The following is a 27,317-nucleotide window of genomic DNA, read 5'->3' as shown; positions in this document are numbered from 1 at the left end:
ATATATATATATATATAGATAGATAGATAGATAGATAGATAGATAGATAGATAGATAGATGTATATATATATATGTATGAATGTATACCCTCACCCCTAGTAGATAAATCTTTCACCTTCGTATATATACATATTATTTTTTTTATTTCATATTAATTTATTTAATTCACTCATTTGACAGCGGCCATGCTGGAGCACCACATTATCATCGAACACATCAACCCCAGAACTTATCCTTTGTAAGCTTGGTACTTATTCTATCAGTCACTTTTGCCAAACTGTTAAGTTATGGGGACGGTAGGGGGATAAACAGAGACACAAAGACACACACACACATATATATATATATACACACATACATATACAATGAGCTTCTTTCAGTTTCTGTCTACCAAATCCACTCACAAGGCTTTGGTCAGTTTCTGTTTACTAAATCCACTCACAAGGCTTTGGCTATAGTAGAAGACACTTACCCAAGGTGCCATGCAGTGGGACTGAATCCAGAACCATGTGGTTGGGAAGCAAGCTTCTTACTACACAGCTACGCCTATACCTATATACATAATATATGTACACATGAACAGTGGACCTAAACTCTTATGTTATAGGTCCAATAACTATAATAAATAGAAGAAATTGTGGTTGCAGAACCATGTGAGGACTTACTTTTACACTAAATTCCTACCTTATCTAGGCACCAAACCTAACTTATAACAACAATCCTGTACATGATTTACATGCTAGTCAGAAGACATTTATATAGAACTAGTTTCAGTTGCATTCACCAGGCTACAGAGTGAAAGACACTGCCAAATGTCTTTCACAGATCAATAAATTCAAAGAATTTTTTTATGCAGTTGTCTAACTGGAAATATAGTTGCTATGGTTCTACAATTTGGCACAAAGCAAAATTGCATTTTATCCAAGCTAATTCTTTCCTGTACTAACTTTACAAAAACTCAGCTATTTTCAAGGCATGATTCATTTGTTTAACTCTTTAGCATTTGTACTAGCTATATCCAGCCCAAATATTCTAGTTATTTTTCTGTTCAAGCCAGCCAGATCTGGCTTCTCAGATTTACCCTACAAAGGTATTCTAAAAATAAACAATTACTTCGTTAAAATCCCAAAACTACAAGATAATGCATGACTAATTCAAAACAATGTGAATAAATAAGAATTACATTTGACAGAGGAATCCGAACACGAAAGGCTCAAGATTTCTATCACTGCAGCCTCTTTGATGGCGAGGATACACCAATGTCACTACTGTCTTTCCACTTAAACTGAAAGGAAGCATACTGCTATGCAATCTGAAACATTCACAACTCTCCTCTTCGCACTATGAAAAATTGATAAATTTTTACCTAACACCTTCTTTCCTTGGTAGATGTACCTGATATCTTGCTTCCTACAGTTCTATATTTGAGAGACGAGGAATTATGTACATTATTTACATTAGTTACATTTGACGGATATTTGTCCTCATCCTGTTTGTTGTTAACACGTTTCGGCTGATATATGCTCCAGCCTTTATCAGGTGTCTTGGGGAAATTTCGAACCTGGGTTCTCATTCCTAAGGTATTTTTCAATGTTATAATTATTATTATTCAGGTCACTGCCTGGAGTCGAACTCAGAATCTTGGGGTTAGTAGCCCATGCTCTTAACCACTATGCCATATGCCCGTGGGCAATTATGGAGTGAATTTTTAGGGCTTATAAATCTAATATTTTCCTATCCTTCCTTAATACCAGTTCCCATATGCTACTCATATCTGCACTCGGTCTGCTTAGGAGGTTATTATTTCCTAACATATGTGCTGCTTCTTTTAGTTTTTATATTTTCCAGTGGTGTTCTTTGTCTATATGGTCTCCATGATCAGCTGTACCCTTATTTTGAGGGCGCGGCATGTTTCGCCTTTGTATAACCTACCACAGTTGCATGGGATGGAGTACATGCAGTCTTTGGTCATATTCTCTTCTATTGGTGGTTTTACAACAACAACAACAACATCGAAAAATACCTTAGGAATGAGAACCCAGGTTCGAAATTTCCCCAAGGAACCTGACGAAGGCTGGAGAGTATATCAGCCTAAACATGTTAACAACAAACAAGGTGAGGATAAATATCCGTCAAATGTAAATAATGTAAATAATGTTGCTTCCTATCTAGCTTCTTGATATTACAACTAGCTACTCTTTTTTTACCACTTCTCTTTCTATGCTAGTCATTTAACTTTTATAGCTACTAGCTAGCTGAAGCCCTGCTTCACCAACAAACTAATCAGTGGCTTCTTTCTAAGTTCAGCTGTCTCTTCTCTCTATAACACAGTTCTCTTGCTCTTCCCTATTGATATAGATGTACCTAGTCTGGAAGTTTCACATTCACAACATCATCTTACCTTTTTGTCTTCTGAATCTAAAATTTGTAACCACTTCTGCTAAACTACATTCTTCACTTGGTAAAGATTAGTTAATGTAATTGGCTTCTGGGTCCAAAGATACTTTTATGGCTCAATTTCAGCTCAAGTTTTACAATGTTAAGTAGATAAATCTTCTACTGGAGAGGACACCAAGCTATCTCAGATCACATTCCCAGATGATTTGATATATATATTTCTGACAACTGAAGCAATGGAAAATCAAATAATACTGCACAAGTACAGAGCAGCAGAGCTGATGTACAAAAATCCAAAACAACATATGAGTACATATGACTGTAGAGTGGTTAGAGTTTGGAAGGGCATCCAGCTGTAAAAACCATGCCAAAACTGGCCTCACTTGTGTTTGTGCCATGTAAAAAGCACTCTGTCTACTCTGCTAGATGGTTGGTGTTAGGAAGGGCATCCAGCTGTAAAAATTGTGCCAAAATAGATCCAGAAGTCTGGTGCAGGTTCGTGCCTGGCTATCTCCTGTCAAACTATGCAACCCATGCCAGCATGGAAGGTGGACATTAAATGATGATATGACGATGATGATATGATGATGATGATATCATTATCAAAGTCTTAATGTCTACTTTCCCATGCTTGCAAGGATCAAATGGAAATCACTCAGGTGAATTTTTAAAGGTGGATTCCCTTCCAGTTGCCAACACTCACTTGTTTCCAAGCAAGGTACTATTTTCCCATGACCATGTTTATATGGAAGACTGGAAACGAATGATACTTACTTGCATGTTGGTAATTCACACTTACAGCTATCATGTGATGTCAAGAAGAGATGTCACAAATGCACTTGCACACACACATATATACATACACACATATATTTTATTTAAAAGACATGGACACAGTGTAATATACAAACCTATATGTACATACACAATACATATATAATACTAAATAAAAAGACACACGCACAAACACACACACACACACACTGATACAAACAAACATGCATGTGCAAATAGACATACATACAACAGAAAGACAAAATGGAATAGGTCAGGCAAGAGGAAACACATGGAATGGAAAGTCGCTGAAGAGGTCATAGAATGTGTGGTGAAAGAACTTTGACATACAAACTAAAAATAATAATAATAATAAAACCAAAGTGAAGATCAAATAAATAGTGTGTGTACTTAATTGGCAAAAGACGACCATCCCCAAGGATAGAAATATCTGTTTTAACATAACGTTTTCACATCAAGAATCTTGCAACACAAATACATAAACGTATACATACATACATACATACATATACATATATAGAGAGAGACACGTATGTGTGTATACATGCACATATACTATAGCCCTATAGTTGGCCCAGAACTATAGTAGAAAACCTGGCCAAGATACCAAGTAGTGGAACTGAATCTGAAACCATGTGGTTGGAGAGCAAACTCCTTAGCCACATAGCAATGCATACTGTACTTGTGTGTGTGTGTGTGTGTGTGTGTGTGTGTGTGTGTGTATTGAACTGGTAATCCTGTACTATATCTATTTGGCTAACAGTGACTGGTAGATGGCAGCAACAACTGCAACAAAAGTAAAAGAATTAAACACATACATGAAAAAGGCAGTACATGGGAGAGGAAAGTTTGTCGATAGATCCAACACACATTTGTACAATGAGCTGGAAGATTATCAAACCTCATGAGTGAACTAAACAATACAGCCAACATTACATAGTAAAGTTTCTTTTATCAGAATACATGAAAAAATATTTCTACTCATTCTGCCTTTTCAAAAAAAAAAATGAAAATAACAAAAGACTAAAAACAAAACAATTTCCTTATCTGAAACTCAATATTCAGAACCTTTGGCTATATATTGTCCTTTAATTACTTTCAAAAACTTTAAAACACACTCTGGTGATAATGATTCCATGAGAGATTGACAATTCCAAAATGGTTGAAATAAAAAAAAAATAATGAAATTCTGATAAAATAAACCAAAAACAGAAAAAGGAAATGATAAAAAGAAAGAAATAGAACAAAAAAAAATGGTCAGATTCCACAGAGAGAAGATTAATCAGTGTTGAAGACTGCAAATTTTTACATCAGTTTCAAATATCTCTGGTAAATAAGTTTTGTTCAGAGTTAAGAGAAAACCTCTGAAATGTTTATATCAACACACACACACACACACACGCGTGCGCAAACACACACACACACACACACAAATTATTTTGTTGATTTGCGGCAAGTTCTCTCTGTAGTTTGTGATCTACTTTGCTCTCAGCAAGCACTACTAAATAAATATATTTTTATATACATACATTGTGTGAGTGTAAAGTATGTATGCATGTATGTACATTCATTCGAAGCAAATGGTTCACAAAATAAATAAACTCTATGACATGTCTTCTATACAGTTTTCTTCCATTTACTCAGATGAAATGACTGATTTTAGCTGGTCATATATGTTGTTTAATATTCGATACATTTACATGAAACTTTCACATGATATTCATAATAACATACAATTTAATGCTTGTAACTTTATAATTTTATGCTTTCGTATTAATTTTATGATTTTATAGTTATATGGATGAGGATAGCTGCTTAAAGAAGTGCCGATCTCCAGTTGTGGAGTGAACCAGTGGAAGGGATAGACCCAGGAAGACATGGGATGAAGTGGTGAAAAAGGACCTTCAGACGTTGGGTGTCACTGAGGAAATGACAAGAGACCGGGAGTTGTGGTGATTTGCTGTACTTGAGAAGAAGCATCAGCAATTGTGGTCGTCCATATGCACAGACATGTCCTTTGCAGGTGCTGGTGCCATGTAAAATCACCCGTGTTAAAGTCATGTAAAATGCACTTGTACCAGTGCCACATAAAATGCACTTATACTAGTGCTGCATAAATGCACCCATGCTGGTGGCCTGTAAAAAGTACCCAGCACACTGTAATTTGGTTGGCATTAGGAAGGGCATCAAGCAATAGAAAAACCATGCCAAAACAGACAATTGGAGTCGAGACAGCTCCCTGGCTGGCCGGCTTCTGTCAAACTATCCAACCCATGCCAGCATAGAAAACAGACATTAGATCATGATTCATTTACTGCTCACTTTTCAGTGCTTTCAAGGGTTGAACAGAACTTTTGAGGCAAAGTTTTCAACAGCAGGAGGCTCTTCTTGTTACCAGCTCTCACTTGTTTTCAAGTAAGATAATATTCCCCAAGACCAGACATATTTTCATAGAAGACTGGAAATAAAGGACACTGCTTGTAGGACAGGGACATTTATTTACAACTAGCACATGAAGTCATGGCAAGGAGACAGTATATATTATTGAAGCAAGGAGGACAAAGAAAAAATAATGAAAACTTTCAGATTTTGCAATACCATATGATAGCAGAGTAGATATCAAACAAATTGGGAAAATTAAAAAAATATCAAGGCCTAGCCAGAGAGATGAAAAGATTGTGGAAGACAAACGTGACATTTGTTTCTGTGGTAATTGGTGCACTTAGCACAATACCCAAACAGCTACCTAAGTGGCTGAAAGATATTGGAACTAAGAAATTGTCGTCGTGCATGGAGAATGAAAAGAGGTTCACCTACCTTCCTCTCTCGTCTTCGCCTATCTAGCAGTAATCTCTCCGGCGATCCTGCCCTACCCCGGTCACCCAATATAAGCAACTGCTATCTGACCAACCCGGGTGTAAATTTCCTGACATCCTTTCACAAGATGGGCAAGAAGAGGCCAACTCTCACCCCACTTCCCTTCTTGCGCTTCCTCTTCCAGTCAGTCTCTTGACCATTGATGTCAAGACTCTCTTCTTCCAGCTCATCCCCACATGCCCCTCCCTCCCAATCTCAAAGATCGCCTCTTCACTTCATCAGTGTAAGCAGACACACTTCTCCCACATCCTAGATCATGCAGGACACCCATCAAAGCCTCCAACTTCCGTAGTAATGGCTCAAGAATGAGTACATACAGAAAGGAAGACAGAGGACACTCTTGATGGACTGAATGCAAGATGCTGAATGGCTCTGACAGGTGACCATTCACACAAACAACCAAGCAGATGCCGCTGTACAAAGCAGTGATCCAGCCACAGAAAACAGGACCAAAACCAGCTGCCAAGTATTGAAGGTTGACCCTATCAAAGGCTTTAGAGTGATCTAAATTGATCAGAGCCCCACCCATGCCAGCAACGTTACCCATCCTTCTATGATGTAGTGGATAGGATGGAGGTTATCATGAATACTCCTGGTTGGGATGGCACATGTTTGTGCCTCGCCAACCAGTTTGTCCATGACAAGTGCCAACTTCTTGGGTAACACCTTGACCAAAATCTTCAACTCTGCGATCAGCAGAGTGATGGGCCTCAAATTCCCTATAACGTCCCCCTTGTTTGGGTCTTTTTCAGCAGTGCCACCACCCCTCAACAGACAAAAGTGAGAATTCTCCCATTCTGCTGCCAGTTGCAGTAGACGTTTGCTAACAGGCCCGCAAACAAGTCTGGCATCGAAGTATAAAGCTCATAGGGCAGACCATCCAAACCCTGTGATCTAGTGCAACTCTTCATCGCTTCCTGTATCTCCGCGGCTGTTATCGGACTTTCGCAGTACTCCATCTCACACCCTGAGAGTTGTGGCAGGCTGTCCAAGTAGACACAAGAGTTTTCCCTGTTATCTGTCCTACCATTCATCCTGAACAGTCGAGCAAAGTGCCGCTGAAAAGCCTCACACATCTGTTTCAGTTCAAACACCATGCACCCGCTCTGGTTCACCAAAGACCGAATGGTGGCTTTATTGCCACTTTTCGCCTCCACCACGCAGGCCCATCATGATGCTTTCATTCCCTCCCGGCTTAGTGAACATACCTTAGCTCTGACAACGCAGCCTTTGTGTTTGGCGTTGAAAAATCGGTTGAGGGCCAATCTCACCGCCAACATATCAATTACGATGCCTGTCCTAAGTGCCTCATCTAACTTTCTAACTAAATCTCCTTAACAGCGGTATCCCCATTTTAATGTCTACTTTTCCCTGCTTGCATGGGTCAAACAGAATTTTGCTGAAGCAGATTTTCTATGTCTGGATGCCCGGTCAGTCGCCAACCTTCATCCGTTTCCAAACAAAGCATTATTTCCTCATGACCAGAAATGTTTTCATCAAAGGCTGTAAAATGAACAACTTTGTCACATTGACCTCTTTTCCTGTAGTTCATATATATGTACAGTTTGTCTTGTACTAGTCACATTAAGAAAAGAAGAAAGACAATTACCATTATCAAAAATAAAGCATCATCACTTTGTTAGAGAGAGAGGGGGGGGGAGACAGACAGAAAGACAGACGGACAGAATGAGTGAATGTGTGTATGTACTGTTACTGCTAATAAAAGTCCTTTTTTTTCTTCTTGTTTCATTGTGCTAACATTTTCATGTGTGTTTTGCAGAGACAACAAAATGGCTTCTTCATTTATTCTGTCAGAAATGTTCATTTGTTTAATGTTTATCATTTTCGCTTTTGTGTGCTGTACTGGGATTTTCTTGTTGGTTATTATTATTATTGTTATTATTATTATTATTATTGTTATTATTGTTATTATTATTATTATTATTATTATCATTACAGGTGCCATTGTTTAAAAATCACCAAAGAGAAAACGCAAAATGTCAAAAAGAAACCCAGCCTTCCTCATTTATTTTGTTACAAAATAAACTTCATTTGTTAAATTATTCCATTGTACTTCACCATTGCAGAAGAAAGTTTAGTAAACCACAAAGAAATTCGCAAGCACAAGTCAGACCTTATAAAAAAAAACATGTCTACAGATTATGATAGTCAGTACTGCTACCACAACCACCACCATCACTACTACTACTACTACAATAATAATAAAAATAATAATAATAATAATAATAATCTTTTCTGCTATAGGCACAAGGCCTGAAATGTGTGGGGAGGGGACTAGTTGATCACATCAACCCCTGAAAGGATGAAAGGCAAAGTTGACCTTGGCAGAATTTGAACTCAGAACAAAACGGCAGACAAAATACAGCTAAGCATTTCACCCAGCATGCTAATGAATCTGCCAGCTCACCACCTTAATGATGATGATGGTGATGATGGTGATGATGGTGATGATGATGATGATGATGATGATGATGATGATGATGATGATGATGGTTTCTGATGTAGGGGGAGATTAGTCTATACAATCAAATGCAGTATTGACTGGTGCTTTATTTTACTAACCCAAGAGAGATGAAAGAATAAATCCAACCCAGTGGGAACTGAACACAGAATGCAAAAAGTCAGAAGAAATATTACAAGGTATTTCGTCCAATGCTCTAATTATTTTGCCAGCTTTCACTATCTTGATAATAATAATTATCATTACTGAGTGATGATAATTACGTTTAAAGCAACAAAGCTAGCAGAATTGTTTGAACATTGGACAAACTGTTTTGTGGTGTTCCTTTAACCCTCTAGCATTTAAGCCAGCCATATCTGGCCCACATATTCTACCAGTTTCATGTTAAAACTGGCGAGATCTGACCTCTTGCACCTACCCAACAATGTCATTCTAAAAAAAAAACACAATCACATCATCACATCTTTGAAATCTTGAAGCTATGAGATAATAATACATGATTAATTCAAAACAATGTGAATAAATAAGCATTACATTTGACAAAGTACTTTAAATGTTAAAGGGTTAAGATAGCAAGCTGGCAGAATTGTTAATGCATCAGACAAAATGATTTGTGACATTTCTTTCAGTATCAATTCTGAGTTCAAATTCTGATCAGGTTGACTCTACATTTTATCCTTTTTGGGGTTGATAAAATAAGTACCAGTCGAGCACTGTGGTCAATGTAATCGACTAGTCTCCTGACCCCAAAAATTCCACACCTTGTGCCTATAGTGCAATGAATTATTATGGATCTTTTCCCTTTCAACGGCAGATCGAGAAATTAATTTTTTGTAACTAAACACTTTCAAACTTCGGACACTGGTAGAATGTGTCATATAAAACATCTTTTACTCTTAGTGTTGTTGAGAAAAGTTTATATTTTCAAAGTTATTTCATGTTAAAGTTGTATTTCGGAAATTTCAACCAATCAATGACGTGTATTCAGCTGAATAAAATTACTGCCATTGTTTGTCAACAACAACTATCGGTGGTGTATATTTCATTTGCCACTGTTATTTATGACATCGTTCGTGTGTAGGGTTTTAGGGTTAGGGGGTTAGGGTTAGGGTTTTAGGGTTAAAGTTTTAGAGTTAGGGTTAAGGTAATGAAAAAAAGTGAAAAATGAAGAAATTGGAGGGGGAGGGGTACGGGTGGGTGAGGCAAAAAATTTCAAAATTCCGATTTTTGGCAATTTTCCAGAATCTCCATATCTGAAAAGCTGGGTTGAAATTACCGAAATACGAATTCTTAAACACAAAATAACTTTGAAAATATAAACTTTTCTCAACAACACTAAGAGTAAAAGATGTTTTATATGATACATTCTACCAGTGTCCAAAGTTTGAAAGTGTTTAGTTACAAAAAATTAATTTCTCGATCTGCCGTTGAAAGGGAAAAGATCCATTATTATTATTGAGGGAAGGTCTGCCTAGAAGGAAAGGAGTGTCTAGAAGGGAAGGACTGTCTAGAAAGGAAAGACTGTCTAAAAAGGAAGGACAGTCTAGAAGAGAAAGACTGTCGAGAAGGGAAGGACAGTCTAGAAGAGAAGAGCAGTCATTAAGGGCAAGGTTATCAATGAGACAAGAGCAATTAGGAAAAGAAGAGTAATCAGGAATTGAAGGGTCATCAGGAAAGGATTAAAAAGAACAAAAGGGGAGTCAAGAGAGGAACAGGCAGCGTCTATGATCCTTTATTTTCTCAAGACTTTAAAAACTGGTAGGATGAAGGAAGAGATTTCCTCAAACCAGAAACCCTATTCAAAATCTTGCAACAGAGTGAACTTTGCTTAAGGCACTCAAGGAGTAGGTTTTGGCGTTAAATCAGATTATGGTATAAGTCTACCACAAACAATATCAGAATGTAAAGGGCCAGAGTAGGGTTAGCAAAAGGCATCTTTTTCAATAATGTAACAATTGTACCAATCGTCTGCCTTGGAGTCATCATCATCATCATTTTAGCAGCTGCTTTTCTATGCTTGCACAGTCAGACAGATTTTATTGAGGCAGATTTTCTATAGCTGAATGCCCTTCCTGTTGCCAACTTTCATCTGTTTTCAACCTAGCCATTATTTTTCTCATGGTCAAACATCCTGCTTGCAGAATATTGGAAATGAACGATAGCTTGTATGGCAGTGACACTTGTTTACAACTATCAAATGATGTTATGATAAAACATGAACACACACACACACTAACACATACATATATACATTCTGACAATGGAACTTTGTATCTTTGTTAGAAATCAACTCCTTCAGAGAAAGAATCCAAATGATAAAAAAAAGAAGAGAACAAACAAATGAACAAATGAATGTATGTATGGACCACAGCTAACCACCTACACTTTTTTTCTGCAAAATAGGGGTAATTTATCCTGTTCAGGCTATATTATTAGCATTATCCTGTGATTGAGAATTTGAAAATCACTTCTTTAACTTTCTAAGACACCTCAACGCCTCTAAAAGCAAACTTCGTTTGTTTGTTTACGTTTATCGTAATTTGAATTTATACATACATACATACACAATGGGCTTCGTTCAGTTTCCACTTACCAGATCCATTCACAAGGCTTTGGTCATCTTGGCACTATAGCAGAAGACACTTGCCCAAGGAACCATATATGTGGTTGGGAAGCAAACTTTTTACCACACATTCACACTTATAGCTGGAGTGGTTCTTCTATTTTAGCTAGCCAGAAAGGATGAAAAGCAAAGTTAACCTTGGCCAGACTTGGACCACAGTGCAGGGAGCTGAAAGAAATACTACAAGGCGTTTAGTCCCAATCCTCTAATAACTCTGTCATTCACTACATTTTCTTGTTGTTTTGCAACAAGTCAGCCCTTATCCAAGCAGTAGACATGATTAAAGGTATTCCAATTATGACCATCCCATTTTTACATCAAACAAACTGTATTTAGGACTATGTGAACCAATATGTCCTGTTTTTATAAACATGCACAGGTGTGCTTTGGCTGCTATTTCTAACAGATGGAGTGACCACATAGAGGTTCCTTTGTTGCACTTTTTACTATAGCCCTTGCTGTTGTTGTAATTTCTATAAAGTAGTAGTAGTAGTAGCAGCAGCAGCAGCAGTCTGAGTAGAAGAGGAGGACAAGGAGGAGGAAATGATGGTGGTGGTAGTGTTGAGATAATGGAGAGTGGAGTGATGGTAACAGAAAATGGTTGTCATAGTGATAGTGGTAGTGGCAGTGGTGGTGATGGTGATAGCAATAATAGTGATGATGATGGTGGTGGTCATAATGGTGGCAGAGAAGATGGTAGTTGTAAAGTGAGTGGTGACAGTGGGAGTGATGGTGGTAGTGGTGGTAGTAGTTCTATTATAGTAGTGGCAGTGATGATAGTAATAGTAGTGGAAACTATAGAGGTAGGGGTAGTGGCGGTAGGGGTAGCGGCGATGATAGCGGAGATGGTTATGTTAGTGGTAGTGGTGGGGGAGATGACAGTGGTAGTGGGGGGAGGGGTAACAGAAAGAGTAGTCATTTACCTGATGGTGGTGGTGGTGGTACCTGTTAGACTAAGAGAAATATTAGAGATCAATAAGTGAGGAATTATAGAAATCAATATTGAAGTTTGAAGTGGAAAATATATTTGTGTGTGCCTATGTGATTTGTATATGAGTGTGTGACTGATGTATTGATTAATGTGTGTGTATATGTGTGTGATTGCGCAAATGTTTTATTTGTTTTAATAATGTTTTTCTTAGGAGGGGGCCAGTGAAAAAAATTGTTTAATAAACGTAGAGAGGAGAGAAGCTGAAACAAGAGAGAGAGAAAGAAAAAGAGGGAAAGAAGGAGGAAAGAGGAGAGAGAGAGGGGGGGGCGAGTAGTGCTTTCCTGATAGAGGTGCTCAAACTTCATTATACAGCCAATTGATAATGGAAACCTTAGTTACAAAATCCTTAAATCAAAGTATCTTCCAGTATAGCTGATAGTTAGATGGGCACATATCATTTGATGACAGTGTTGAACTGTCTGGAAGTTGACCTCAGTATGACTTTAAAAACTGCATCTGGCAGTTGGGCCCTGGTTTGGGCGTTCCAGGGTATTGAAATGTGTGGGAACCACCTCTTTGTCACTGCTGTTCCCAGACCTACTCTGACTCAATGTAGTAGCACCTGTCCAGGTCACAGCTATGAGTTAATTAGCTTGTGACGTAAAAAAACTCTAAGCACAAACCCTCGCTGTTACATGAGTGTCTTGGGAAAGGAAAAGGCTAGGGAAGTCAACCTCGACAGCAAATCAAGAAGTGGAGTCACTCAGGTGGTCTGCTGTCTTCTTTGACACCCTCCAACAACTCCCAGGTAGGTGTAGCTCCCTAGCCCTGTCAAGCAATTCAGCTTGGAGAAAGTCACCCCAACGTAAAACCTACAGCTTGCTGGTCACTGCAGTCATCTTAGCCGAATGAGTCACAGTGATCAGACCCCCAAGTCTAAAGAGGAGATCATATTGAGTGGACTGACTCCCACTTTAAGACTGCTAAGTGAAGGCAGGAAGAAAAAGCCTAGCAGCATCAAGGGTCCATTTACATAGATTCTTGAGGGCATGTTGCTCCTCCTCGTGATCTTCAGATATGAAGAAAGTACCATCACCATCTGGAAGCCCACCTGATGGACTGTACTAGTAATTTAAAGGTCCAGCCTTGATTAACTATGTCACACTGATTCCAGTTGAGAACAACATTAAGGGTACATATGTCTGTGGTAATAGTCAAATACTCACAAGCAAATAAATAAGTAGTTTATTGACTTGTAATTGTCAATAATGACAGAAATCCTTAACATTTGATGGTATTGTACAAACTGTAGTTCAGTTGACCAAACAACTGAATACTAATCATTGAAAACAGCAAAGATCCATTTATTAATGAATTATAAAATTGTCTAATGCCAAGCAAACTTATATTGATACAGATAAAGGATCAATAGATTCTTAACATTACAATATCTGTAGGAATTTATTAGAACCCAACCTCAATCATTACTAGGTTAAATATTATAAAAACAACCTTTATATAGATGCAGGAATGGCTACATGATTTAGAAGCTCTGTTTGCAACCACATAGTTTTAGGTTCAATCCAACTGGGTAGCACATTGGGCAACTATCTTCTATTATAGCCATGAGCTGACCAATGCCTTGTGAGTGAATTTGATGGATGAAAACAATGTGAAGGCCCATCATATAATGTGTGTGTGTGTGTGTGTATGTCTTTGCATTTGGCAACCAGTGAATGGTTTGTTTATATCTCCATAACTAAGTGGTTTGGCAAAAGAGCCTGACAGAATAAGTACCAGACTTGAAAATAAGTACTAGGTTCAATTTACTTGACTAAATCCTGTAAGGCAGTGCGTCAGTATGGCTGCAGTCCAATGACTGACACAAGTAAAAGATAAAAATGGTCACTCAACTTGCTATAAATAGCAGCTAAATCTTCCTTAAAAAAGAGAGGATGCATTTGATTAACTCACTCTAGATGCATTATATCTGAAAAACAGATGGGCTGGTGACAGCCGAAATAATTTTGACCATAGTTCAGCTTGACCAAAGCTAACCTAAGCTTAAACAAAAATACACCCAAGGTTGGTTAAGGTGAACTATTAATATTAACAAAAATAATATTAAATCTAGCAACTTTCCAAATTGCTGATTTTCTCCTGTGAAAATGAAAAAAATGTTATAAGCCTGGATTGTTGAAGTTCAAGGTCAATTTTCTTCATGATACTGAGTGTGGAAAAAAACTGCAGGGACAGGAGTAAATGAAAGGAAATTGTTCAATTGAGTATTGAGCTTATATTGCTTGCGACAATTTATCTTCACTCTATAGCATTTACACTTTTCCTCTTCTACTGTCATTAAAACTTGAATGTTTTACAACTGTTAAGATTTAAACATTTTTGTTTTTATAATGAACTTCAAAGAGAATTATGAAGCTATTACAAGAAGAAGGGAAGTATTATATCATGAGTGTTGTATCATAAAGTATTCCACTTTATTACCATGTCATGCTGAAAAGGACTTAGTGCACACAAATATTGCAGACCATCTTCTATTTGTCCATGACCAATAAAAGTTGTTTATGCTAAGTTAGAAGAGACAATTTAACATTAAATCAAAAGAAACTTTAAAAATACTGAATAAAAATTACCCCTGTATTTGAGTTCAGTAACCAATGTGTTACAGAACTCACCAAAAAGCAAGCATATTTTGGATCATATCCAAAAACTACCAACATTCCTCTGAACAGCAAATACCCTGTTATCTGAATAAAAAATAGGATGGTCATGAGAGGAAGGGGCATCTTTCATCATAGGTCCTCCAGATCAGGGTTAAACAACTACATCAACTACCATTAGCTTCAGCCTTCAACATATTTTAGCAATCTTTCTTTTTCAGAACCAGAATCATCCACACTTGGAACAGCGGTAGGCACTGTACCCACCCCTTCTCCATCAGAATAAAAAGAACAAGAAATAAAATATTTTTAAATTCTGCAAATTGTTGGTTTTATATTCAGATGAAAGATTGATTTCAACAACATGGATGCACAGATCACAGCTGTGTGTGTGTGTGTGTGTGTGTGTGTACACACACACACACACACATATATAGGAGCACTCCATCGGTTACGACAATGAGGGTCCCAGCTGATATGATCAATGGAACATCTTGCTTATGAAATTAATGTGCAAGTGGCTGAGTACTCTACAGACACGTGTACCCTTAACGTAGTTCTTAGGGAGATTCAGCGTGATACACACTGTATCAATACCGGTACAACTCATTTTTGCCAGCTGAGTGGACTGGAGCAACATGAAATAAAGTGTCTTGCTCAAGGATACAACACGTTGCCAGGAATTGAACTCACGACCTTACGATCATGAGCCGATGCCCGAACCACTAAGCCACATGCCTTCACACACACACACACACATATACATACATACATACATACATACATACATATATATGTATGCATGTATGTATGTATATGTATATACATACATATATATATATATATATAAAGCAGGCAGAAAAGTACAATATCAAATAACTAGAAAAGAAGTTAGACATCAGATGCATATAACCAGGGAAGAGGCAAACAAAAAAGCAGTTTCCACATGTTCTGTAATGTGAGGACCAGAGACATGTAATGCTTTGATAGGTAGGCAACGTCCTAGACAGAATCAAAGTGCACACAACTTTGGGGAGCAGTGTGCAGAGAATGATAACAAAATACTTGTTCTTACTAATGCTAGAAAGAAAGTGGTATTCAAATGCTACTAAAAGAGACTTTTGAATGAGAGAGAGAGAGAGAGAGTCTACTTCAAGTAAACCCAATGGAAGGACCTACCATTCATATTTTAAGCTGTATGGTAAATAGAACAATGGAGGATATGGATTACTGCTGAGTGATGCTTTAATAGCGATGGGCTAGTCAGAAGCATTGTCCCTCAGGTAGTACAGGAAAGTGTCATACCTGATAACTGCCATGGTAGCAGCCTTATTGACTGCTGCAAAGTCAATGTAGGCATACCAGAGAGAGGAAATCACAAAAGTATCAAATTAGAGAACCAGGTTATGAAAACTGCAGAAAGTATTATAACCCAACTGATGAGAAAGAGAGTTCACTTACATGAGATGCAGTTCAGCTCTATGCCAGGTGGAAGTACTATTGATACCATCTTTCTAGTGAGAATTACTTAGCTAGGAATAAGCCACATTACCTTGTATTCATAGGCATGAAAAAGGCATTTGACAATGTTCCTTATTCTGCGATCTAGTGATCACTAAGGAAGCTAGTAGATGAAGAGCTTATGATGACAGTATAAACCTTGTACAGAGAAATACTGTCAACAAAATGTGAGTCAGCACTGAATATAGTAACAAATTTAGCATGCAGGGAGAGGTGCACCAGGGTTCAGTTCTTAGCTTCCTTCTATTTATCATGGTATCCAAAGTCATAACAGCAAACTGGGGTTCCCATAGAACAGCTGCCTACAGGAACTCTTGTATGCTGATAGTCTACTTCTAGCTGAATCAGTAGTGAAGAAATTCCACTCACTTCATGTCTTCAAAGATATGTGAAAAGAGATCCTTTACTTGAAACAAGAGATAAGAGTCGGCAACAGGAAGGAGAGCCAGCTGTAAAACAGTCTCCATAATATATTGGTCTAACATACTAACATAGGAAAACAGACGGTGAAGGAAAATATACTTACATATATTTAGTATCAAAAAGTTCCAGGACTAGGTATGTTTAATAAAAATAACTTATTTACCTAAATTCAACTTTACGATGAAAGTAAACAAACAAAGTTTTTTTTTTTTTTTTTTTTTAGAAGCGTTGAGATGTATTGTAAGATACAGAAATAAATTTATTTCTCAAACGCGTGATAATGCTATAAATAGCGTGATCAGGATAAATTATCCATTTATTGCAGAAAAATACGTTACTGGCCAGCCATGAGACTCGAACTCACATGAGATGTGAGTTCAAGTCTCATGGCTGGCCAGTAACATATTTTTCTGCAATAAATGGATAATTTATTTACCTAAGTTTTAACATCATCTCCTTCAAAATAGTCACTTTGTATAGTAATACACCACTCCCAGCATCGCTGTCAATTTTGGAATCTGGCCTACAAGTCGTTTTCCATAAGTTAGTTGAGAACCTTCTGCAGTTCACTCTGGATTTTCACAACAGTCTTAAAACGGTGACCTTTGAACTGCATTTTCATCTTGGGGAAGAGACAGAAGTCCATAGATGCTAAATCTGGCAAATAGGGTGCCTTGTCAATGTGAAGAATCCAATTCTTCGTGCCCAACAAATTCGGTCACTTTCACCAAATGTCCTCCCTCAAACACTTCAAACATCACAGTAGAACTTTCAATTGGCAGTCTGGCCCAGGAGGATGACTTTTCGATGCACAATACCACATTTCCAGAGGTGACACTCACGGCAGGTCTTCCAAATCGCTCATTGTCTTCACCTTTTGAAGCACCTGTGTCACTCAATATATTGTGTACAACCCATTGCCTCGTCACCATAAGCTTGCCAAAGCATGCTCAATGACTCTGTAGCAAACTCCCCAAGTTTAATGCAAAATTTCACGTTGGTTCTTTGTTCCTGTCCATGGCAAAATTGCAGACTACAACATATATGTGATCACAAAAACACAAATTCCACAACTTGCAAAGTAAATAGTGATGTCACCAGGCACACTACCTCATGAAGGTCACTACTAGCTCTCACTGTGCATGCAACCGTGTGCTGCCATCTGTTGGCACACTACAGAACTAATCCGGGAACTTTTTGATACCACCTCATATATATATATTATCATCATCAATTGATGTCTACTTTTCCATGCTTGCATGAGTTAGACAGTTTATTTGAGGCAGATTTTCCATGGCCAAATTCCCTTCCTGTTGCCAACCCTCACCAGTTTTGAAGCAATGTAATATTTCCCCATGGTCAGACATGTTTTTTGGTCAGCCTGGGCTTATAGTAAAAGATACTTGCCCAAGATGCATGCGATAAGACTGAACATGGAACCACATGAATGAGAAGCAAACTTCTTAACATACTGTCTTGCATGCACCTGACCCTTCCAGAGCCATAGATTCATAAGGCTGGTTTTCTGGATTCTGTGGTGTGTATATTCCCTCCTGGACAGGATTTCAGTCCATCACAGTATTCCTCGTTCTTGCCATCTGAGTGGACTGGAGCAACAAGAAATGACGTTCAAAAACACAATGCACTGCCCAGTCCAGGAATCGAAACCACAATCTTAAGATCATGCATGCAACACCCTTAACCACTAAGCCACACATCTCCACATATATTACATATAAAAATGTATACATACACACACAGGCATGTGTACATACATACATACGTACATACATACATACATACATACATACATACATACATACCTACGTAGTGTAGACTGTTGAAGTGTATGCATACATTATCTGAGTATAGAGTCTGCATGCATGTCACATGTGTGCATACTGTGTGTATTAGTTGTCCTCATTAGAACAATAACACTGAAAATGCTTGATAGACATTTTTTTCAGAAAAATACATCAAGTTGTCTGAGTTAAATATGTTAATATTAGGATGTGAAACTTTATCTTACACACTGCCAGATAAATAACTACTTTGCTGCATGTCTGTTGAAACCGTATTGGTGCAGCTCCTCCTCTGTTAAAAAAAAGTTTGCTTTCTTGCAATACTGATACTTTTGCTAATTCCATATTTGCAGAATTGAGTTGGTCCTCATTAGTAGTGGGGAAAGTCAGTAACATGGCAGTTGCTTTCCTCTTGATGTAATTCTAGTGGTCAAATATCAGAATGTGTATAAGATGTGAAGAAGAAATTCCAGATATGAAAATAAAATATAAAATCGAAAGGAAAGTAAACAGAAGTAAATATTGAAATGTTTAAAGTTTTAGTAAGTAGGAAAGCAGACAAGACCCTCCTCCTGTCAGAAAAATGGGTATAGCCAATGTGCAGAAAAGGAAAAGGCAGAAAAAATTCCATATGGTATGTCTAGTATAAACAATGGATGCACAAGAGATGTAAAGGAATCACTAGCAGAGAAAATAGACTTTATATGTAGTAGGTACACACAGACAATAAGCAGTAAGAGCACACAGAAAACAGATTCTCTAAAACGCTCTGAAACTGCCAAAATGTAGTTGATAGCTTCTGTTACTTAAGTGATCCAATTAGCTGAGGAGGCATGTGTTTTAAAAGTAGAATAACCAGAGTAAGAAAGGCTGGAGAAAGTTTATGGAGGTGCTGGCTACAAAGGGCTTCTCCCACAGAGTGAAGAGCAATTTGTGTGATGCTTGTGTATGAAGTGTGATACTACATGGAAGCAGAAAAACATGGCCCTTGAATACTGAGGATCTACAAAAACTAGAAAGAAATAATGGAGTGAGAATGCTTTGCTAAATGTGTAATGTTAGAGTACAGGAATGGCAGAATTCAAGGGGACTGAGAAAAGGTGTCAGATGTAATATGCAAAAGGAAGACTGTATTGCAATGGGCATATGATGCATATAGAAGATGACAGCCATATAAAGAAGTGCCAAGCACTCAAAATGAATAGAACCTGTGAAAGCATGGAAAGTGAACGTAAAAATTATGATGACCTCACTTCTCTCCCTCCATACACAGATTGTATATGTTTATATACACCAAAAGGTAGTTCAATGACTACACTATAAGTACATACACACAAATATTTACAACAGAGTAAGAATTAGTTAACAATGCTTATCACTTTCACTCATACCTTTATGATTTCTTTTTTGCAAGCAACTAGCAGAGCAAGTTTATGGGATCATCAGGAGAGAATGCGTACCATTTCGGGGCTTATCTCTTGATGGCATCATTGTGCACTGGCCCCACTCACTGAAATGAGGCCATGCTTACTAGATCAACTGGTTATCAGGTTTCACTCAATATTCTAGGCATTGCTCATCATCTCTTTTTAACCAGATCCAGAGGCTTGCCTTTTCCACTGTAGCCTGGATATCACTCATCAGTTACCTCACACTGTGTCCAACGAATCCTCTACATCTGGCTTCAATTGGAAAATGCTCTGCTTTCCAGCCTGCATGTTTACATTCCTCAAGGAGGTTTCCATAACACTCAATCTTTTGAGCCCGAGTAGCATCCATGTTATCTTCATGAGCAACTGTTAACTCAATTAGATTTACCACTTTCTTTTTCACACATGATGATATCTGGTTTCTTCATGACTAGAATGGGAAAGAATCCTTGACACCCTGGTAAATCTGCAGCCACCTCCCAGTAACTGTTCTACTTTTCATCACTCACAGGAAGTTTCTTCTTCTTCAAACGGATCTGAGCACACAAAGGTAATGAAATCTCTGGCTGGTTCTTTCAGTGTTTTTTTGCCACTGTTGATTAGATTTCACCATCTATATATTATTATTATATTATATATTATTATATTATACATTTTCATGTTATACATTATATATTATCATATAAGATATTATATTATTGTATATATTAGAAGGGAGCTCAATGCCTTGTGAGTGAATTTGGTAAACAGAAACTGTGTGGAAGCTCACTCTGTGTGTGTGTGTATGTGTGCTTAACAACTGGTATTGATTTGTTTATACCCCTGTAACTTAGCAGTTTGGCAAAAGGGACCAACAGATTATGTACCAGATTATGTACCTCCTAAGCAGACCTAGTGCAGATATGTGTAGAATATGGGAACCAGTATTAAGGAAGGATACAAAAATATTAGCCCTAAAATTCACTCTTTAATTGCCTATGGGCATATAGCGTAATGGTTAACAGCGCAGGCTACTAACCCCAAGATTCCGAGTTCAATTTCAGGCAGTGCCTTGAATAAATGATAATAATAATGACAATAATAACACCAGCAAAAAAATACCTTAGGAATGAGAATCCAGGGTTGGGTTCAAAATTCCACTAGGACACCTGATGAAGGCTGAAGAGTAAATCAGCCGAAATGTTATGGTAACAACAAACAAGATGAGGACTCATATCCATCCAATGTAAATAATGTACAGAATTCCTCATCTCTAAAATACAGAACAACTATTATTATTATTATTATTGTTAAGGTGGTGAGCTGACAATCGTTAGTATGCTGGATGACATGCTTAGTGGTATTTCCCCCATCACTACATTCTGAGTTCAAATTCCACCAAGGTCAACTTTCGGGGTCGATAAATTAAGTACCAGTGAAACTCTGGAGTCAAAGTGATTGATTTATCCCCTCCCCACAAATTTCAGGCCTTGTGCCTTAAGTAGAAAGGATTATTATTATCATCATTATTATTATTATCATCATTATTATTATTAAGGCAATGAGCTGGCAGAATTGTTAGCATGCCGGGCAAAATGCATAGCAGCATTCCGTTTGTCTTCACGTTCTGAGTTCAAATTCTGCCGAGGTCAACTTTGCCTTTCATCCTTTCAGGGTCGATAAATAAGCACCAGTCTCACATTGGGATCAATGTAATCGACTAGCCCCTTCCTCACAAATTTCAATGTAATCGACTAGCCCCCTCCTCACAAATTTCAGAAAAGATTATTATTATTATTATTATTATTATTATTATTAGTGTGTGTGTGTGTGCACATGTGTGCGTGTGTGTGTATATATATAAACTGTGAAAGGTAAGCTATGAGATTCCCAAGAGTAAAGTAGAATATAGCAGTCGTCCTTTTAATGATCATTTCCTCTTTCAAACTAGTTGCATATGTTGCAGAAATCTCAGCAATACTGCAGTTTTAATACTTCAAGCTCTGTGCATAACATAGTGAAATATTTTACACACATCGCTTAATCTATATATATATATATATATATATATATATATATATCTGAGAAGGAAAGAGAGAAAGAGAAATTTTCCATGATTGATCCTTAAATTAACATTTCTATAAGCACTGATTGATTTTGTATTTGCACACAGAAATTATCAATTTTTCACCATAAATCTGTACCTTAAGAAATTACATTAAAAAGGAATAAATAATAAGAGAAAAATATAAATATTTTTTTCTTTTTTTATGGTGCCATCACTACCAGCTGCTGCTGCTACTACATCACCATCACCATCATCATCATCATCATCATAATCATCATCACCATCACCATCACCATCACCATCACCATCATCATCATCATAATCATCATCATACTTATTGTCCAACTTTTGTGATGAAGTATGTTGGAAGAATTATTACCCTTTGTTGTTGCATTATGTGATTTCAGTTGTGGGGAGCCCAAGTTTTTAAAATCTTAACCCTTTTGTTACCATATTTCTGCTTCAACTAATTTTGAAAATAACAAAGAATTTATTAAAATAACGGTGATTATTAAGCTGGTAGTTGGAATATAAATTAACAAGATGCAGGTGTGGGCTGTGTGGTAAGACGCTTGTTTCCCAACCATACGGTTCCACTGTATGGCAACTTGGGCAACGGTCTTCTACTATAGCCTCGAGCTGACCAAAGCCCAGCAAGTGGATTTGGTTGATGGAAACTGAAAGAAGCCCACCATATATATATATATATGTATATATATCTATGTGTGTGTGTCTTTGTCCCTCACCACCACTTGACAACCAGTGTTGGTGTCTTTACGTCCCCATAACATAGCAGTTCAGGCAAAGGGACTGACAGAATAAATATTAGGTTCAAAAAAATAAATCTTAGGGTCAATTTGTTCAACTAAAACCCTTCAAAGTGGTGCCCTAGTATGGCCACAGTCAAATGTCTGAAACAGGTACAAGATAAAAGATGGAATTTAGATGAAAAGTTTAATTCAGATCATTTTAAAACAAGTAACTTATGCCATAGAACCAGGGGTGGTTTCATTGGGGAGTGGTATCAAAAGGGGCAATGACAACCATCATCCCACATCCCTTCCATGCAGTAATCCTGCCATTCTCTACTATCATTTCACAGCATGACTTTTTACTAGTTCAGTTATTTAACCCTTTGGTGTTTAAGCTGGCCATATCCGGCCCAAATATCCGACATGTTTTAAATTCAAACTGGCCATATCTAGCCTCTCACACCTAACCTACAATGACAGTCTAAGAATAATCTATCACACCATCGAAACTTCAAAGCTGTAAGATAATGTACGATTAATTCAAAACAATTTGAGTGAAAAAAGTATTACATTTAACAGATTAATCTGAACACTAAAGGGTTAAGTTACATAGATCAGTCATGTCTCTTGAACAGACTTATCACTGCTCTTCTGACTCTCAGGCATTAAATTACCTCTAAAGCTCATTTATCTTCATCTACTTACTCCATCTTCTACATCCACTGTCTACATTTCATGGACATACAACAGCAGGCCCCTGATACTGATACCTAATGCTGACTTGTGTCAGCAATAAAAGCAGTATAAAGCTTACTTCCTGCCACATGAAAAGCACCTGTGCTGGTGCCACATAAAAAGTACCCAAGTCAGCATCATGTAAAAGTGCCTGTGCCGATGCCAGGTAAAAAGCACCTAACACACTCTGTGAAGTGGTCAGCATCAGGAAGGGCATCCAGCTGTAGAAACCAAACCAAATCAGACTGGAACTTGGTGCAGCTCTGGTCAAACCATCCAACCCACACCAGCATGGAAAGCAGAAATGCTTTGCCTCATGCAGAAACTGCAGGAGCTACTCAGAGGTATTGCAAGCTCTTCTGAATCCATCACAATGTTAGAACCCTTCTGTATCATCAGCAGACATGGTATCCAAAGGTCAAAAGCATTTTATCCCTTAGTCTGTACACCATTCTTGTTGGGAGCAGCAAGGACTCAATTAGTCTTTGATGACAGAAGGATCCTACCTATGGTCTCTTGTCAACCAGTCAACTTGAACTGGTCTCAGTTGCCATGGCTATCTTCTTGATGGCTTTCCTCAGTTGCCAGGGTTCCAGGCCAATCTTCAGCATAGATATTTGGTTTTTCCACACACACACACACACACACAGACACACACACGCACACACACACACACACAGACACACACGCACACACACACACACCAGGATTCTTCCAATTTCTTTCTATCAAATCCACTCACAAGTTTTGGGGTTGGCCTGAGGCTGGTGTAGAAGATACTTGCACAAGGTGCCTTGCAGTGGGACCGAACCTGAAACCATGCGGTTGGTTAAGAAGTAGACATCTTGAACATGCAGCCATGCCAGAACATAGCCATGTCTTCATGTACACACACACACACACAATATATATATAGTGAAATATATCAAACAGTTTACGATTAAACAATTCCAAATTCCCATGTATATCTCAAGTAGACTTACTCAGAAACTTTATCAGTGAATGCATTATTTTACATAAAGACAAAAATTTAAATAATAAAAGAACATAAGTAATATTAGCTACAAGATTAAGACAAATATACCAAATAGCAATCTATGGGGAATCTCAAGAAATTAATGATTGATCAAAAGACTGATAAAAAAAAAAGAAGAAAAAAAATGAAATTCATTCAGTGAATGAATACTTTTAAACAAACAAATAAGATATTGCTATTTGATGTAATTAAATTATGTGCAATTTTCTCTTCATTAGGAGTTATTGATGAATCAGATACAATAATTGTTTTTAATTGCCTTTTCTTCTTTTTTCTTCTTTTGTTTTTGTTACTTTGCCATAACAATAATTAAAGAAAATATCACACTAACTCAACAAAAAAAGAATCAATTGCCCAACAATAAAAGCTGTTCAACATTTAAGTTGGGAAAAGTTGATTGTTTTAAAGTCGACAGCAATTTAATTGGTCTGTTAGTACGAGCTTGTAATAAAATAATTTTACTCCCTGTTGAGGTTAATTATACTCTCACAGCACACTGTCTTCTGCTCATAGAGCAATGTCGACTTGTCTTTAACTGATGATTTACACACAAGACAAAATCAATCGTTAATCATATTTGGTTTGCAATCAGTGTCAGTCACAATAGATATTAATTGATTGTCATCAGTGAGAGAGGGGTGAGCTGTTTACAGATAGCTATTAGATTGACAGATGGTATTAATTTTCTGTTAATATAACAAAACTGTAAAGACACTGGTGTTATATAATGTCATAGTAAAAAAATGAAACTATTGTTATGAACAAACTCCTCTTTATACTTCACTGCATGTGTGTGTGTGCATGTAGCAAATAGTGTACCTTGAACAGTTAATGTTAAGTGGCCATGAAGATAGAAAGGTGTACAGATTGACAAGTAAATTGATTAATTAACTTGAAATAGTTAATGAGACTGTTTTGACATACAGCAGTCATGATCAAACAACAGCACACTTTTTGAATTGTACAACAACAAAAGATTACCTTGCTTGAATTTTTTTTTAGTAGTGCAGCCTGCTTCTCAGAAAAAGTCTCCCATGCCTGATATACAGTGTATTGAACCTTCAGTTAGATATCATGATTTCTTTGTTATATAAATGTTCTTTATAGGAGTCATTGTTAAATAGTGTCTTGTTACATGTTTCAGTCATTGGACTGTGGCCACACTGAAACATTGCCTTAAAGGGTTTAGTTCAACAAATCAACCCTCAATACTTATTTACTTATTCTGTCGCTTTTGCTAAACTGTTAAGTCATGGGGGTGAAAACAAACCAACACTGGTTATCAAGTGGTGGGGAGGACAAACACCAATGCAAGCATACACCCACACATACATATTAAAGTGAATGGTCCTGCATTTTGAAAGACATGCTAGTTGTATAGCAAAAGGAAACACTTTTAGTTGGTTTGGGGCTTTAAAATGAAAAGTGTGGGACGTGTAGAACAAATTACTGAAGGGAGTTATGTTACTATTGGGTGTATATTAGATGTCAACAAAAATGTCATGTTGACAATGATGTTAGTAGCCAACATATCAGGAATTTTATTGCAGGATAACCACCCAATGCAATATTTATTGAGGAGGTTAACTGCAGCTGCATTTAATTATTTCAGCTATTGAGATAGAAACTTCAGGAATTTTGTATACAATAAACTCTCAAGGGTTGTGTTACTGGGTAGGCTTTATAGCTGACAGTATTTAATTTGGAAGCTTTTCTCCACTAAATTTAAAACCATTCCAAGATATTAATTTGAATAATGTTGACTATAATTTCATACTCTGGATAGGAACTGATTTCTTTATGTTAGTTTGAAAAACATTGTGTGATCTGACATAAAGCAAAATCATTTCCCAAAGTAAAAACAAAAAATCCAGAATAACTGCTTCAATACTGAGACACCTTATATGCAAATTAAATTGTGATCTCATTGTCTGAATTATCTAAAAGGTTAATTATTTAAAGTATTCATCATAACATCCATTGTGCAAGCATCTAAAGCTTGAGCAATGTTGGCTTGGTTTTCATGCTATGTCAAAAACTACATTCATAGATATTCTAAATGTGTAGAGACAATAAGAAATTTCAAGATAACAGGCCTCAATCATATTTCAAAGAGATTAGATTCCTCAAGTCATCTACACATGGATCATACCCTTGCTAATTAATGTCACTGGAGTGCTGCTTGTTATTGTCGATTCTTTTACAGACTGGCCAAGAAGTGTTGATATGAAGAAAGTGTTTCAAGTAACTTTCTCTAAAAATGGTATGCCAAAATTTTGGAGTCAGACATTTTTTTAAATTTCACAATGATGGTTTTTTTTTTTTTTGTTCTTGGCTACAAAAATTTAGCTATGTTTCTTTCTAAATGTTTCTATATTACCCATGGTAAAATAGAATACTAGAATAAATAGCATGAACAACTAAAAGAGGTTACAGGAGAAAAATTGGGTTATTTTTGCTCGGTCTTCAGTTAATTCCTCATGCCAACAGCAGACCAAGTTTTTCTACATTGGTAAAGAGTGGATCCATACACTCTTGACCATATCTTATTCCATCAATGGGTACATGCAGCATAAAAAAAATACAATGGTTTGACTCTGGGAACGACAAACTCTGTGAGGCAAACCAGAATCAACATAGCTTTCATTTACGAAACAAAAAAGACCAAAACAAACACCTCTTGAAACAACAGGACGTAAGGAAGATAGTAATATTAACTGTACTCGTTTGTGAAGCAATTTTGTTAAAATGATATGGTATAATCATGGAAGTTTTGGAGAACATGGA

At 37.2% G+C, this 27,317-nt stretch overlaps 1 protein-coding gene across 2 annotated transcripts in view; it reads right to left on the bottom strand.

The window, feature by feature from the left end:
* The window catches only part of LOC106874580 (ubiquitin-like-conjugating enzyme ATG10), a 321,299-nt gene that overhangs the window by 97,754 nt on the left and 196,228 nt on the right, over positions 1-27,317 (bottom strand). Inside the window, exon 2 of one of the 2 annotated variants that reach the window (XM_052970266.1) lies at positions 12,099-12,128. The exons of the other annotated variant lie outside the window; for it this stretch is intronic. Within the exon in view, the coding sequence (XP_052826226.1) occupies positions 12,099-12,128 (30 nt within the window). The remainder of the gene's footprint in view (positions 1-12,098; positions 12,129-27,317) is intronic. 2 annotated transcript variants of the gene reach the window in all.

The sequence above is a fragment of the Octopus bimaculoides genome, chromosome 8 (genome assembly GCF_001194135.2).
Source record: "Octopus bimaculoides isolate UCB-OBI-ISO-001 chromosome 8, ASM119413v2, whole genome shotgun sequence".
Classification (NCBI taxonomy): domain Eukaryota; kingdom Metazoa; phylum Mollusca; class Cephalopoda; order Octopoda; family Octopodidae; genus Octopus; species Octopus bimaculoides.
The sequence above is the reverse complement of the archived record's forward strand: the minus strand, read 5'-3'. Positions and strand labels throughout refer to the sequence as shown.